Below are 13,643 nucleotides of genomic sequence, written 5' to 3' on the forward strand. Positions count from 1 at the left end.
TAAATAATACTAACTGGGCAGACATATAAGGGACCCGATAAGTACATCGATCCCAGGTCACCCTCGATGATCAGAAGTGTCTTTATAGGCGCCCCTCGCTGTAGACGCCGCCATAATCTCGGGGAAGTCTGCGCGAGTAATCGTGTGCAGACCCGGGTACACCGGGGGCGGCTATGCCCCGTTCCGGGAGACGACGACGACGACGACGACCCTCTCTTATCGGGGCGTCGAATTGCTAATCTTCGCTAAACTCAACGAACGGAAATCCAGTTAAGTGGGTGTCGCGACCGGCGACGGGGGAGGGCGAGGCATATACGGAGAGATCGAATTTCCTTTTGGACGCGGCAAAACTTGGGGGACAGTTTGGCACCCGATACCTACGTACCTACCATACCTATCTACCATAATCCCGCTGCGCGCTCGTCTCGTCCTCGTCTCGTCGTCTCCCGCTGGCGCGAAGAACCTACCAGCCGCGACATCCTCTCGTCTCTCCCCTGTCCATCCACCGATTTACTGAACGTCCACGGAAGCTTAAGCCCTCACCACCCTAAACCCGTTCGGAGCGCGTAATCCGCGATAAACAATCTAAATCTTATTTCGTTTTATATTAATCACAGAATTACTATAATACATATTAATTTTCTTTGCTTTTCTCTTATACATTGACCTTATAATTATTTTACATATATGTTATAAGTAGAGGTTTTACTGCTAAAATATTGTGCTGCTAAATATATAAGTATGAATATTTAAAAATAAAATATATATGATGCTTAATTGAATTTAACTATTTTTTTTCATATATAATAATTGTAATATAAATTAAAATATTAATCAAAAATACATACATAAATTATAATATTATAAATACATATATTTTAAATAAAATTACAAGCGTATATTCATAGCTTTTCATTTTCATTTTTTAATTAAAATTCTAATATCTGTTCAACCCACTTTAACGAAACAAAACATGATCAGAACTTTTTTCTCGAGTTTATATCTTGCGGGGTATGGATGGACCTTTCTTTCAGTCTGAAAAACGATGACGATTTCTTATGAAATATCATTCTACATATATGTATATCATATCCGTTCTAGCGAGACATAGTTTTGTGCCGCAATATTCGACAAGCTGACGTAGAAATGGATCCGGCCGACATAGTGTGTCGACCGGTGCACGACCGATTTCGCCCGCTTCCCTAACTAGCGCTTTTTCCATCTCACGAATTGTTCGCGGACGTTGGATGCAAGGGGGATGCAGCAAAACGGCGCAAAACAGGCGAGGGAGAGATAGAGAGAGAGAGAGAGAGAGAGGGGTGAGACAGAAAACCAGGCCGTTTTTCAAGCCGCTTAACAACCGCTACCGGGGTGTACCGATGCCGTCAGATCCCCATCCCCTTGTCCGCTACTGCATCAAGTTGCAACGTTGCATCGGCGTCCCTTGTTTCGAACGTGTCCGTCGTTCGCATATCCGCGGGACAGCTAATAAACGCCAATCATCCGAAAGATTGCCTCTGTTCATACCGATCGCACTGGTTCATGCCGTAGCTGCCAGCCAGGCAGCGGCTTTTTCCTCAGAGACATCTGCACCTGCAATCTCCTATCAATTACGCCGGGTTTGCTTGTCGAGCGACAAGCGGATTCGTTCGTATCTCAAAAACTCCGCGCGAATTTTGTTCAGAAAAACGTTGCCCTATCGCGAAAGATATTTTGTAGATTATTATTTACAGAGAATACCAATTTCTTTCTCCCTTTTTTCTATCTCTCAAAATTATTGCATGAAATAGGAAGGAGACGCTCAACATTTTCCTCGACAACTCTCTGCTCGCGATTCTACTTCTGGTATGAAAACTCCAATATATTATTAGCTTTACTTTGAAAAATCAACATCCGCTCGTTGGTTATCAGAAGGTTGAAAGGAGAAATGTCTCACATGGGTCGTAATACTATATGTAATTTCCTAAAATAACAAGCTCGCCCCTCTCAGAAGAAGGGAACGTTTAATATCAGATGTGAAGATGCTGGCGATAGATCATGACAAAACTGAGAATAATATTGAATAGATTTACAACTTATAACGAAATATCCGTAAATGCTGTATATTTCAGGCAAATATCTCGGGAAACATTTGGATTCGAGCTTTTAATGATAAAAAATCGATTTTTTCCACGTCAAATTTGAAAGCGATTGTTAATTATCAATTTTTTGATCAAGAAGTTTACTCTGCACTATAAAATATTAATCCTAACGTTATATAGGTTCATCGTTAGATATTAGCGTATATCCTGTGTTCAATAATTAAATAAACAACACGTTTATTTTTTTGGAGCACTTGTATGTTTACATACAAGAGATAATTTCTCTTTAAAATCGCAAACGCGCTATGTGAAATTTAACTTAAATGAGATCTATGATTGTGAATAATAAATTTCTATAGACAGTAAAAAGTATGAAAAAGAAAGCTTTTCAAATTTTAAGTTTATTTGTTATATGAAGAATTGAAATTCTCGCGGATACACGTAATATACGTTATATACGCAAATGAAGATTATTTAACAGAAGATGCATTATTATGCGAGTATCAAGTAGATTAAATAAGTACGAAAAAAATGACTTGGTGTCATTCGTAGTATGTATAACGGAGAAATGGCTCGGAACGCGCTATTATACGAAACTATTGTGCTGCATTTCTTCGTGCCGCATTACGTAAATACGTTTTTATCCTGCCATAGAAATTTACAAAGGCGCTCCGCGTTTTATATACTAAAGGATAACAACGTTTCAGATCTCATCCGAACATAGCCCGCGGATAAACTCAACAGTTCATATGATTGGGTTTTACGTGCTAAAATAACTTCTAAAAAGGTATAATAATTTATTCTCATCACGTCTTTTTCTATATTTTTTTTCCATGTGTCCGATATTAAATTTTTTCTACGCACATTCGCGGAGCAAAATTTGAAAACAACACATATATTCATTTCGCTGTTTGCTTATTGTTAAATCGTATATATTTAATTATAAAAAGAGTGTTGGGGAAAAATATACCATTCTCGTGTAAAAAGCAAAGACAATATACCGGGTGCAGAAAGGACACGTCCATTATTAATTCCGTAGGGAAGCGAATTTTCGACGAGAACAAAAAAAAAGAGAATCTCACGCACAAGCCACTTCACAATAGAGCGCGGAAATGGAAAGTGTACAAAATATCCACGATCGCTCTCGAAAACCGTGTGTGTTAGCAGTACGCCGCCCTAGTTTTCCGCTCTTGCCAAAGGAGCGTTTAATTAAGTGTGCAGATGCGGCTTGCCGGAGTTTCCAAATAGCGTCGCGTGCCTGTCGCTTTGAAAAAGCAGCTCGACTACAGCTTCAACGATCGCTCGTGCATACACATCGTCCCGAAAGTAAAAATAAGAAATCACCTCTTTATTCAATATTTATCAAAAAAATAAATAAATAAATAAAAAGATATTTAATGATTATGGATATCATCATTAGAGTATGATTTTATCGGAAAAGAGTTGGATCTCGCCTCGGGATCATATCGATGCGTATAAATTGAGCCGTTCGAGTCGTAGAACGCTTTAAAGTTTTAAGTTTCGAGGCGATGCAAGGTCTGTTAACGCGTTCTCATCGTGAGAAAAGTATCGCGGAAGCATAAACCTCGCGAGTTAAAATCGGAGCAAGCGATTCTCTCGAGTTCTAAGTAGGAAGGCTTCCTCCTAGCCAGGCCACCTTGGCGCAAAGGGTTAAATAAAGCGAAAGGATCCGGATCTCCCTTTGAAGTAACGCGGTAATTCCCCGAGGGTTTAGACAAACGCAATCCCCCGCAGTCGTATCGATCGCACTCGGAAGAGGAGAAGCTGCGCTTTTTATTATCGCACTGCGTCACCAAAGGCGATAACGCGACGGGGCTTAACTTCTCTCTTTCTCTCTCTTTCTCTCTCCGAATACCGTCCACAATGGCGCGGCGCGTCGTAAATAACCGCGGAATAATTCCGCTGGCGTCCCATTTGTAACGGTAAATTAGCAGACTACCGCCGCTGTGTAACGTCGCGGCGCTTTCGCTTCGTCTCGCGAAACCAAAGAGGCGAAAACACTTCGCGGGTGGTGTTTCGGTAATTAGCGAGGACATTACGTCGCAATTGCGCGTCGGTTTACCCTTGAACTGCTGCATCGTCGCTGCAGCCGGAGTTACGGAATTGTATGTACGTGTGTTTTCGAGAGTAGAAGGAAAGGAAGAGAAAAAAAAATGCACAGCACGTCGGACTATGAGCAGCTATACAAAAGTGGTATGGACGATTACTCCATTCCGCTGCTGGCTGCGCTCCCTCAGTTTCAGTTGTGGCCGCACTTGGTATTTCATTGCATTTTGTAATGAAAGATAGAATAGCAGCAGATTCTCTACTCCCTCTGCCCCTCTATATATAAATTTGTGTTCATCTATTCATCTCTATCTCTCTTTTGTGCCATGTAATTTTCGTGTGCAAGAAGGAAGAGAAGAAAGAATTATAGAAAATATTTAGTATATGTGTGTTATTTTCTGATAATATTTTATTTGAAATTTGAAAATAGGAGTTTTTTAATACGAAATGTATCTTAATAATTTTGGAAATTATAGTAAAATTAAAAGTAAATTCTGTTAGAACAAAAACAAAATTTGTTACTTTATTTACTATATATATAAATCTTTTCTATTTGTAATTTTGAATCTTTTTCAAATTATTTAATCAGATTTTTTTGCATATTTGTTTTTTACCTAGCTTATGTAAATATTAGCATAATTAGCGTATTTAAATATCACATAAAGAGAAAATATTCAGTTTTTGATACATTCTGCGTAAGGAGCGCATAAATTATGGATCTGTCAGAAGCGCGTGTACTTTGCGTGTACTTCGCGTGTATTTCGAAATTGCGTTGCGTCTGCGAATAGGCAAATGCAGCAGCACTTGAAATGTCAACTGCTCCTTCTTGTTCACGAAAATAACGACGACAGATGCAAACGCGAATGTTTGACATCGTGAATATTGAATTATTTTCAGTTAGGATATCATAAAAATAACTCCCAGAAATTAACATACAATACCGAGATAGTATGTAAATTTAATATAAATATATAAAGAATTATTATGAATTGAGAAAAAATTCATAATAATTTTAGATCGATTTGCGTATATTTTGTTAGCAGGAAATTAAATAGTTCAATCCGCTGTTATCAGCACAGATACTATATTCGTATTTATAACGAGATGAGACAAATCTCGAGCGCGGAGATACGAATAATTACTGCTTTGATTTAACGATTTATGTCTCCGATAGATATAAAATGACAGAATCTCGTCATATAATAATTAACTTCATTATTATTTCCGCACGTGAAAACAAAGACTCGAGAATTGTCATATGTCGAGAAAAAACGTATCGATCCGAGCACCAGTCGCGAACAACCGCACGTGACAACCGCATCGGAAGAAAAATTGTCTCGATCCTCCCTCGCATATATCTCCGCGCATATAATCGTATCATTTTTGAAAACTCGCACCTTGCGGACGACGCAAAGAGACGTCATAAGTTATCGACCTTGTTTGAGGAGATATCGGAGACAGCTGAACCGTATATTAATTCTGTGCGTCGCTCGAGGTCGCGTTCTTCGCGTGAGATGCCAGGAGTTAAAAGCTACCTTTCTCTCTCTCTCTCTCTCTCTCTCTCTCTCTCTCTCTCTCGTCCTCCTCTTGGCGTACACGGATTCAATCCAGAAACCCCTCGAGCTTGCAAAACAACCACGCCGTGCGCAGCTTGACAAACTTACGTCGATGGCATGCGCGGTGGAGCACACACAGGGATCGTTCGTGATGACGTATATAAACCCAGCCATGACTCGCCCCTATATGTATATACGATCGAGATCCACATAGCGGATGCGGCAGTATCGCAAAAGGGATGTCTACATGCGCACTCCGTAAGTAACTCGGTTTATCTTTAGCCGAGGGATCAGCGTCCGCTGACGAGTTTTACGATCGCGTCGAGAGACCGCGCGTCGCCATTCTCCGGGCAAACATCTCTTTTCACTTTCTCGAGAGAGATTTGCAGAAATGAGAAGCAGCGTGCCGATAGAGCGGCGAGTTGTTGCATTTACGTTCGCAATCAAAGAATCGTCGAATAACGAGCGATGTGGGATATGTTGCGGTGAAATTTGTCGAAAATTATGGTCAATTGGATTAGAACACTATTGTCTTCTTTGTATTGTTTGTGTTTGTGTGTGTGTGTGTGTGTGTGTGTGTGTGTGTGTGTGTGTGTGTGTGTGTGTGTGTGTGTAAACCAATATTACACTATTTAAAAGATATTTACTTTCGCACACTATTTGTGAGAGAAATCGCGTAATATTATCGGCGAAATAAATTTTATTAAACTTAACGTATATGCGAGAATTAATATACGTGACGATGGAGAAGATGCATAACATTTTTAATGAAATATTTTTACGATGAAACTGTTATTTACTGTGAAAATAATATATTCATATTGAAGATATTAGCATTGATTTTAATCAATGTTATCGATGATATTATTAAAAAGTGGCATATATAATTGAGCAAATTGTAAAAAAGAAAAAATTTCTTACTCATTAGTATATAATCAAACAATATTTATCATATTTAACTTGTCGGTCAATATGCGCGTATAGTAATAATGAAAAGGCGTTGTCGCGATCTGTTTAGTTAAATGACATTTATTGCTTATTTTTCCCAAAGGATATTTCGCTGAGTGGAGAAGAATAATGTGCAACAAATTATATTACTTTCGTGGCCGACGTACATCAAGATGTCGAGCCGAATATTAACGACATATTGTATATATACGATATTTGCATTTCTCCATGAAGGCGCTCAAAGCATCGCTGCGCATTATTTTCTTAATGAACGCCAAATACTGTATTATATAATCACAGTGTTTCCCTTACAAACGGTCGAGACGGTCGGACTCGGTGACGAGGTGCAGTAATGACAATTACACCACGAGCGAATATACTTGACACCTAAATGACGCCAGGCGCGAATTATCTCGGAATGAACGTGTTATTTCGCTGTAGCGAGTCATAAATAATTACTGTCAGCGCCTGAGGAGCACCTGCTAATGACACGGTTTTTGTTTCCTGCGCGGACGCAAAAATCAATAGGCTATGACGAAGATAGAACGAAATAAGATCTCGTATTATTTTTTTATAAAACTTCCAATTCAATAGACATCGATATCAATATTTTATATAATATAATCTTTCTAGAAATCGAAGAGATATGTTAAAAACGTTTCGTCGAAAAAAATCCAACGAGAGAGAGAGAATTGTTGAAAATGCAAGAAAATTATACGAAGATGTGAAAAAGATGTTAAGATTCTCTTAAAATGTTAAGTGTTGAATGCGCGTGAAAAATAAAGGGTTAATTGAGTGATGTAAGAGATAGAGAACGGTCAGAGACAATTTCATTAATAAAGCCTTGTGCGCGTCGTGTTACTCTATTTATCTCGAAAACAGAGTCCGCGCTGTCCGCTCGTAACAACGTGACATACTAGTGTCAATTGCATCGCCGACATGTACGTCATGCAGCCTAGCAATTAACTCTGCACCACGTCTCACGTGGACTGCTTAGAATCCGTGTACATTTGAACCTATACTTTAAGGGTTTAAGCAACCCTTAACTGTGAACGAGACGTTCGTCATTGGCGAAACATATATTTATAAAAACCGCGTAGTTTCGTACAACAACAAAAAACAAACAAAGAAAGAAATATATATTCTTAAAATACTATACATATATTAAATTGATCGGTTCGGTTTAATAGCGATTTAACATTTGATCCGCATGAAAGGAAGTTTCGAGTGCCGTTAGACCAAGTTAATTTAATCCCATCGCTTGAAATCCTTTGATTAAAATTCTGTATCAGCCTCTCAACGAGCAGCTTCTCGACTGCCTTAGAATCCTTAAGTATAATTGGATATTTGAAACTACCGCATAGTGTATTTATTTCATAAAGTTATACGAACAATTAAAAATAGTCGTCGATTTACTTAGAAGTTGTATTCGCATCAAAGTCAATTCACTAAATTTTGTAAATGTTATAAAATCAATCAGAGAGAGATTGTAACATAGGAATGACAAATCAGGCACTGAAGCATTTTCCAGTAATGATATTTAGGAATTGTCGTCAAATTTTCTGAAGCAAAATATAATAGATGTCATCACGATAGATATCATAAATTTATAATGAAATGACAACTGATATAATTCATAAATTATATCATTGAAAAATATATTACGGTGTGTTAAATTTTATTTCACTATCACAATTATCGTAATTGATCACATCTATTTTTTCGTATTTTCGGCATCGAAAGATAAATCAAGCATTTTGCTTTGCGGAAAGTAGGTCGTGACATATGCCATCAGAGATTTCTATCTTGATTGTCCATCAAGTCAAACAACACGCTGACCCGCTTTGTTGAGAAAATAACTCTTTACAAAAGTATTAGTCGTACATCGTTCTAGAATTGTAAAAACGCGGTAAATAAATAAAAAGCACTTATTCATTTGTTCATTATATAGTGATTCACGATTTGCGACACATGTATACGCATTACTTTTTTCCATAAATGTCACAAGATCCGAAACACGTTCAAGGCTGCGTTCGGAAACATCACCCGAGTGCATTCCCTCTCTTTCTATATCATTTCTCTCTCAGTGATATAGAAAGAGAGGGAATACACTCGGGTGACGTTTCCGGACACAGCCAAGATATTTCTCTCGGCTCGAGAATTCTTTCGAGTCAGGTCGTAGGAAAAGACATTCTATTTATCCGTTTCCGATATAAGAAGAGCACCGAAACTTAAGTTCGACATTTTCGAAGGTATGTCTCTTTAAGACATCCGCTTCCGACGCAACAATTAATCCCCCTCGGAGAATAGACGCGGTGCAAAATTTTTTGCATCGACGATCTAAAATGCGACAGTAAGAATTTTTTTTTGCATCAGAGCGAAACGTCAACCTCTCTTTTTAATCGTAGATTAAATGCGAAATTGAAATTATGTATTGCGTATGACGGACAGACATAAAAATTCCTTTTTGCGATAGACGCGCGGAAAATCGAATCCGCTGCAATTAGCTGCGAGATTAAATTGAGACGATGAAAGCTGCAGACGCTACTGCTCGGCCGGATTTGCATCGCGTCGGTTCAACGAGCATCCGTAGAGCTCGCTCTTTACCTACGCATTTCGCGTCTGCAGATGCCGACGCAGAAGTAAACTTCGTCATCTCGAGAGTGGGACGGATGGTTAGAAAGAGCTAGACGCGCTCGTCACACTTCGTTCTACTTGCCCGCTGTAATTCGTCCGTTTCCACTTTGTACCTGGTGCTCCTCGGCGCTATGCGCCTTCAAGTTCTCTCCTTCCTGAGCTTGTATATAGCGAGTGACATAATTCCCGCAACATCGTCAGTCCGGTTTATTGAACGATATAAAAACCATGCGACCACTCACGAGAAGAAGGATGAAGGATCCTTTTAAAACATCATCGCGAAGAAGTGCTTGATGTGAGTGCGCGACTATTCAGAGTTTACATGTCTGCCGTAATTCGTCCGTTTCTACTTTGCCTCGCGCCTTTGAGCTTTTCAAACTTAAAAACGAGCTACATGATTCTCGCAACATTATCAATTCAATAAAATACAAAAGCCAACTATATAAAAATATTTTTTTTTAAATTATGATAGAATGTTAAATATGAATATTAATACTAACAATAAGAAATATTGATGAAAGATTTATTTGTCGGTTTATTTCTCGCCAATTGTTATAGCAATTATTACGCTCGCAATATTGTACGTCTAAATCGGTCTAAATCTATGGAAACTGACGAATAATATTTGTTTCCAGTTATAAATATAAGACCGTATTGATTATAAATCGAATTTATTGAATATCGTATGAATTTAATAAAACTGCACTACGATATATATATATGTGTGTGTATGTTGATTTAGCTATACAACATATATATTTATCTCATACCACGCGTAATATCATATACACACACTTCTTTCTAATCAATATATGTAATATTGATAACCTTCTTTTTACTGTTTACAAATCATACTTGTTATACCATTGTGGTGTAATGCAAATTTATGCAAAAGCGAATTTGCTCACGGTCAGATGTTTGGGATGGTTTTATTGACATCGTAATTCTCATTCATATAACAGAACTATCGTCCTTCTTACATTATGCATGCGCTTTATGCATACTACTAGCAGGATAAGTAGCGGCGTAATTAGCGCGGTGTTAATAGTTTGTATTACTTGTTTGATACAATTCGCTTTCTTCTGCCGTATAATTCGCATTACCTCGTTGAAACTCCACTTTGTCGTCTCGCGAGAACAATGGAGTAATTTATATGAATCCCTAAAAGCACAAAGTGAATTGCATACAACGCCTCGGGAGGGATTTATTCGTCTCTAGCGGCGTAAAATCGACGATAATGTTTCAAAAAGCTCGCAACATTACTGAGTTAATTATGCAATAATTTGCTGATATATCTGACGAAAAGCAAAAAAAAAATTTTATATATATTGCATATTTAAAATAAAAGAAATAATGAGAATCTATCAATTCTATAAATCATTTTTAAAAATTGACAAATGCAACAAAACTTTTTCAAATATAATTTATATTACTGTAAATTATATTATTCTAACTAAGAGACAGAGCTGCTTAATAATAACTTTTTACGTGAATTTTTAAAGTGTCAGTTTTGAAGTATCTCAAGCGTTTATTTATCATAAGTTCAGTTTGGAATTGACAACTAGCAGCTACGTTCAAAGTTCTATCCTCTCTCTTTCCGTTTCTCTTCCTTTTTAAATATATATTTACGACGTAATTTTTTAGACTGCTTTTTCGAATTATATTTTACCTCTACTGATGAGATGCGACGATAATAAAGAGATATGACGATCGTTTCTTTGATGGATACTTAACTTTATAGGCGCCAGTGCATTTGCACTGACGGTGAGCATTTACGGATGGCTTAGGGAACATTAAATGGAACAAAAGAACAAGCATTTAGCATAGAGGAATGCGTGACCTCTCCGATCTGGCTCTACTACTCGCTTTTACCGTGCGAAACCCATAAAGCTGAAAATCCTCGGGTATCCCGCACTTTGCTGCATACGGTTTCGCGCGTCTATTCTTCGTCCGCTTTGCGGCTTGACGCCGCCGCCACAATATACGCATATCCGGCGTTATAATAAACGGATGACGAGCAGCATCCCGCATATCTGATCCCGCGGCTACACACATTGGACGGAAATTTATGCACTATAAGACGCACACGCTAAATTTGATGTACTTTAATTCATAAAAAGACAAAATAATTCTTACGTTTAATATGCGTTCAGATATAATTAAATATTCCCAATTTAATTTTTTAATTTATTTATGTATATATAGATATAGAAATTAAGAAATTTAAAAAATTATAAATCCTATATATATATTTTTTTAATTTCTTGATGGATGACTGTTAAAATAATTGGATGCAAAACATTTTCAAAATAACATTTTGATAAAAAAACAATTATGTATGTTGGGGCGAAGATATGTTAAAGCGAGTACTTTGGGGCTATTTTTATTCCGCTTAGCATATTGCAAATTTCCTGGAAGTTTGCGAGTATTCTGCCTTAACAACGCATCGTTTCACGCACCTATCCTTTCTGTATTCTACGGCACGACAGAACCGTTGTAAACGGTGTATCCGGGGATATAATAAACAGTTGATGGACCTCATCGTTCTCGTAGCGTACACTTGAATTGCACGCGTTTATTCAACCCTACATATTATGTAAATTTTTGCAACCATTTTTCTCTGGCGCGTTTGTTAGTCAACCTTTTCTCTACGTAAAAGCAAATCTCACAAATTAATATTTAATTACTTGAAAATATATTGAAGACGTCGTAAGAGAGAGAGAGAGAGAAAGAGAGAGAGCGTACAAAGTAGATTCATTTTTTCAACAAAAATTTGATTAAGGGCGCTTCTTAATATTAACGTTGATTTCTTTCCTGCATTATTTGACATTAATCAAAGTATATTAAATTTTGTTTTCTATTCTTTGGATTTCTCTCAGCGTAATTCATCAAAAGATTTCGTGATTTGTTTGCTTATATTTGAATAATTGTGTTTGCTTTTATACACATTCATTGTGAACTGATTTTGAAATGTCAAAAGGACATACTTGCTTTTTCTCTTTTCACATTGTTTTCAAATGAATAAAATGTGTACAATAAAGTATTGTGAAATAATTTTTGAATATTAAATTGCATAATTAAATTAATGTCAAAAGTAAGCCTTATGCAATGTGCAATTAAAATATACGAAAACTAGAGAGACCAAGTCTTCTGGAATGCTTGTTCAAAAATAAGCGAACGAGAATATTATCAAGATCGCGCAAAGGGAAACCCCCGTCGGCGTTCATGGTTCCCAGCACAAAGGCGCATTATCCCGCCGAAAGAAATCCTCATAACGAATGTCACGGTTCGCGGGTCCCGCGATTCTGGACCCTTTGTGCTCGGGAAAAATCCGCGCGTTAAATCTCATGCTTGTCAACCGGCGCCATTCTTCTTCTATCTGTTCCAGAGCCCGACGCCGCCGCAATACGTGTTCTGGTATCACAATAACCGGATGATAAACTACGATACCACGCGCGGCAGCGTGACCGTACAAACCGATCCAGGACCAACTCAGAGCCGACTGACGATTCACCAGGCGGTGGAGTCCGACACGGGCAATTACACGTGCAGCGCCTCCAACACCAAGCCGGCATCGATCTTCGTCTTCGTCACCGAAGGCAAGTATAAGCAATGTGTTTTGTACAGAGCAGGCTCCCTTAATCAATACAACTCCCGACGCGTTTATCCCCGGGGTCTCTTAACTATCTTCTCCGAGAACAAATACCAGTAACGATACTCGGAGAAGATTGAATAGAATACTTGTTTCGATCCAAAATACACATTTATAGACTATTTGATTAATTATAATGAAATTATATTACTTTTAATTATCCTCGAATTAATTTCAAAATAGTTTGGAATACTTAATTAATTAAAGTCTTAATTTAATATTGAAATAGTTGATATTACGGAGAAAAATTTAATGTGTCAATCTCAATTAAGAAAAACCGAATTAAATTTGAAATTATCAAAAAAGCTATAATTGAAAGAAGATTTGATTAAAAGAGAATTACGCGATTTCTCTCATATAAACTTCTCAACATCATGTAAATAATCTAACATCTCTTATATATAAATTATATAAATGTCAAAGCATACTTTCTTGCTATATATTTAATATTTTTATAATATAATATATCAGTTACTTGGCACAACATAATATACATAAATATATGTGTATAGAATGAGGAAATAACAATATTGAAAAGAAAATCGAGTCTGACAATTTTAATCTTAAGAGATGCACGCACGGATGCATTTTGATAACAATAGTCATTCAAGGCAATGAAAAAGATTACAATAATAATCACATTGTCTACACAGAAAATGATAAAACAACATCTCTGAAAATTGCCTAATATCCTCGACTAAA

The 13,643-nt window shown here is 37.3% G+C and overlaps 1 protein-coding gene across 7 annotated transcripts in view; it reads left to right on the forward strand.

Moving 5' to 3' along the window:
- The window catches only part of Dpr12 (defective proboscis extension response 12), a 258,892-nt gene that overhangs the window by 222,827 nt on the left and 22,422 nt on the right, over positions 1–13,643 (forward strand). For all 7 annotated transcript variants that reach the window (XR_014426479.1, XM_083050444.1, XM_083050446.1 and 4 more), the window contains exon 6: positions 12,678–12,888. Coding sequence is in view for 6 of the 7 variants with exons in the window: in XM_083050444.1 (XP_082906570.1) it covers positions 12,678–12,888 (211 nt within the window). In the remaining variant the exon portion in view is untranslated. The remainder of the gene's footprint in view (positions 1–12,677; positions 12,889–13,643) is intronic.

Source organism: Prenolepis imparis, unplaced genomic scaffold (assembly GCF_030444845.1).
Source record: "Prenolepis imparis isolate NDT839.2.m4 unplaced genomic scaffold, iyPreImpa1.0 SCAF_11, whole genome shotgun sequence".
Lineage (NCBI taxonomy): Eukaryota > Metazoa > Arthropoda > Insecta > Hymenoptera > Formicidae > Prenolepis > Prenolepis imparis.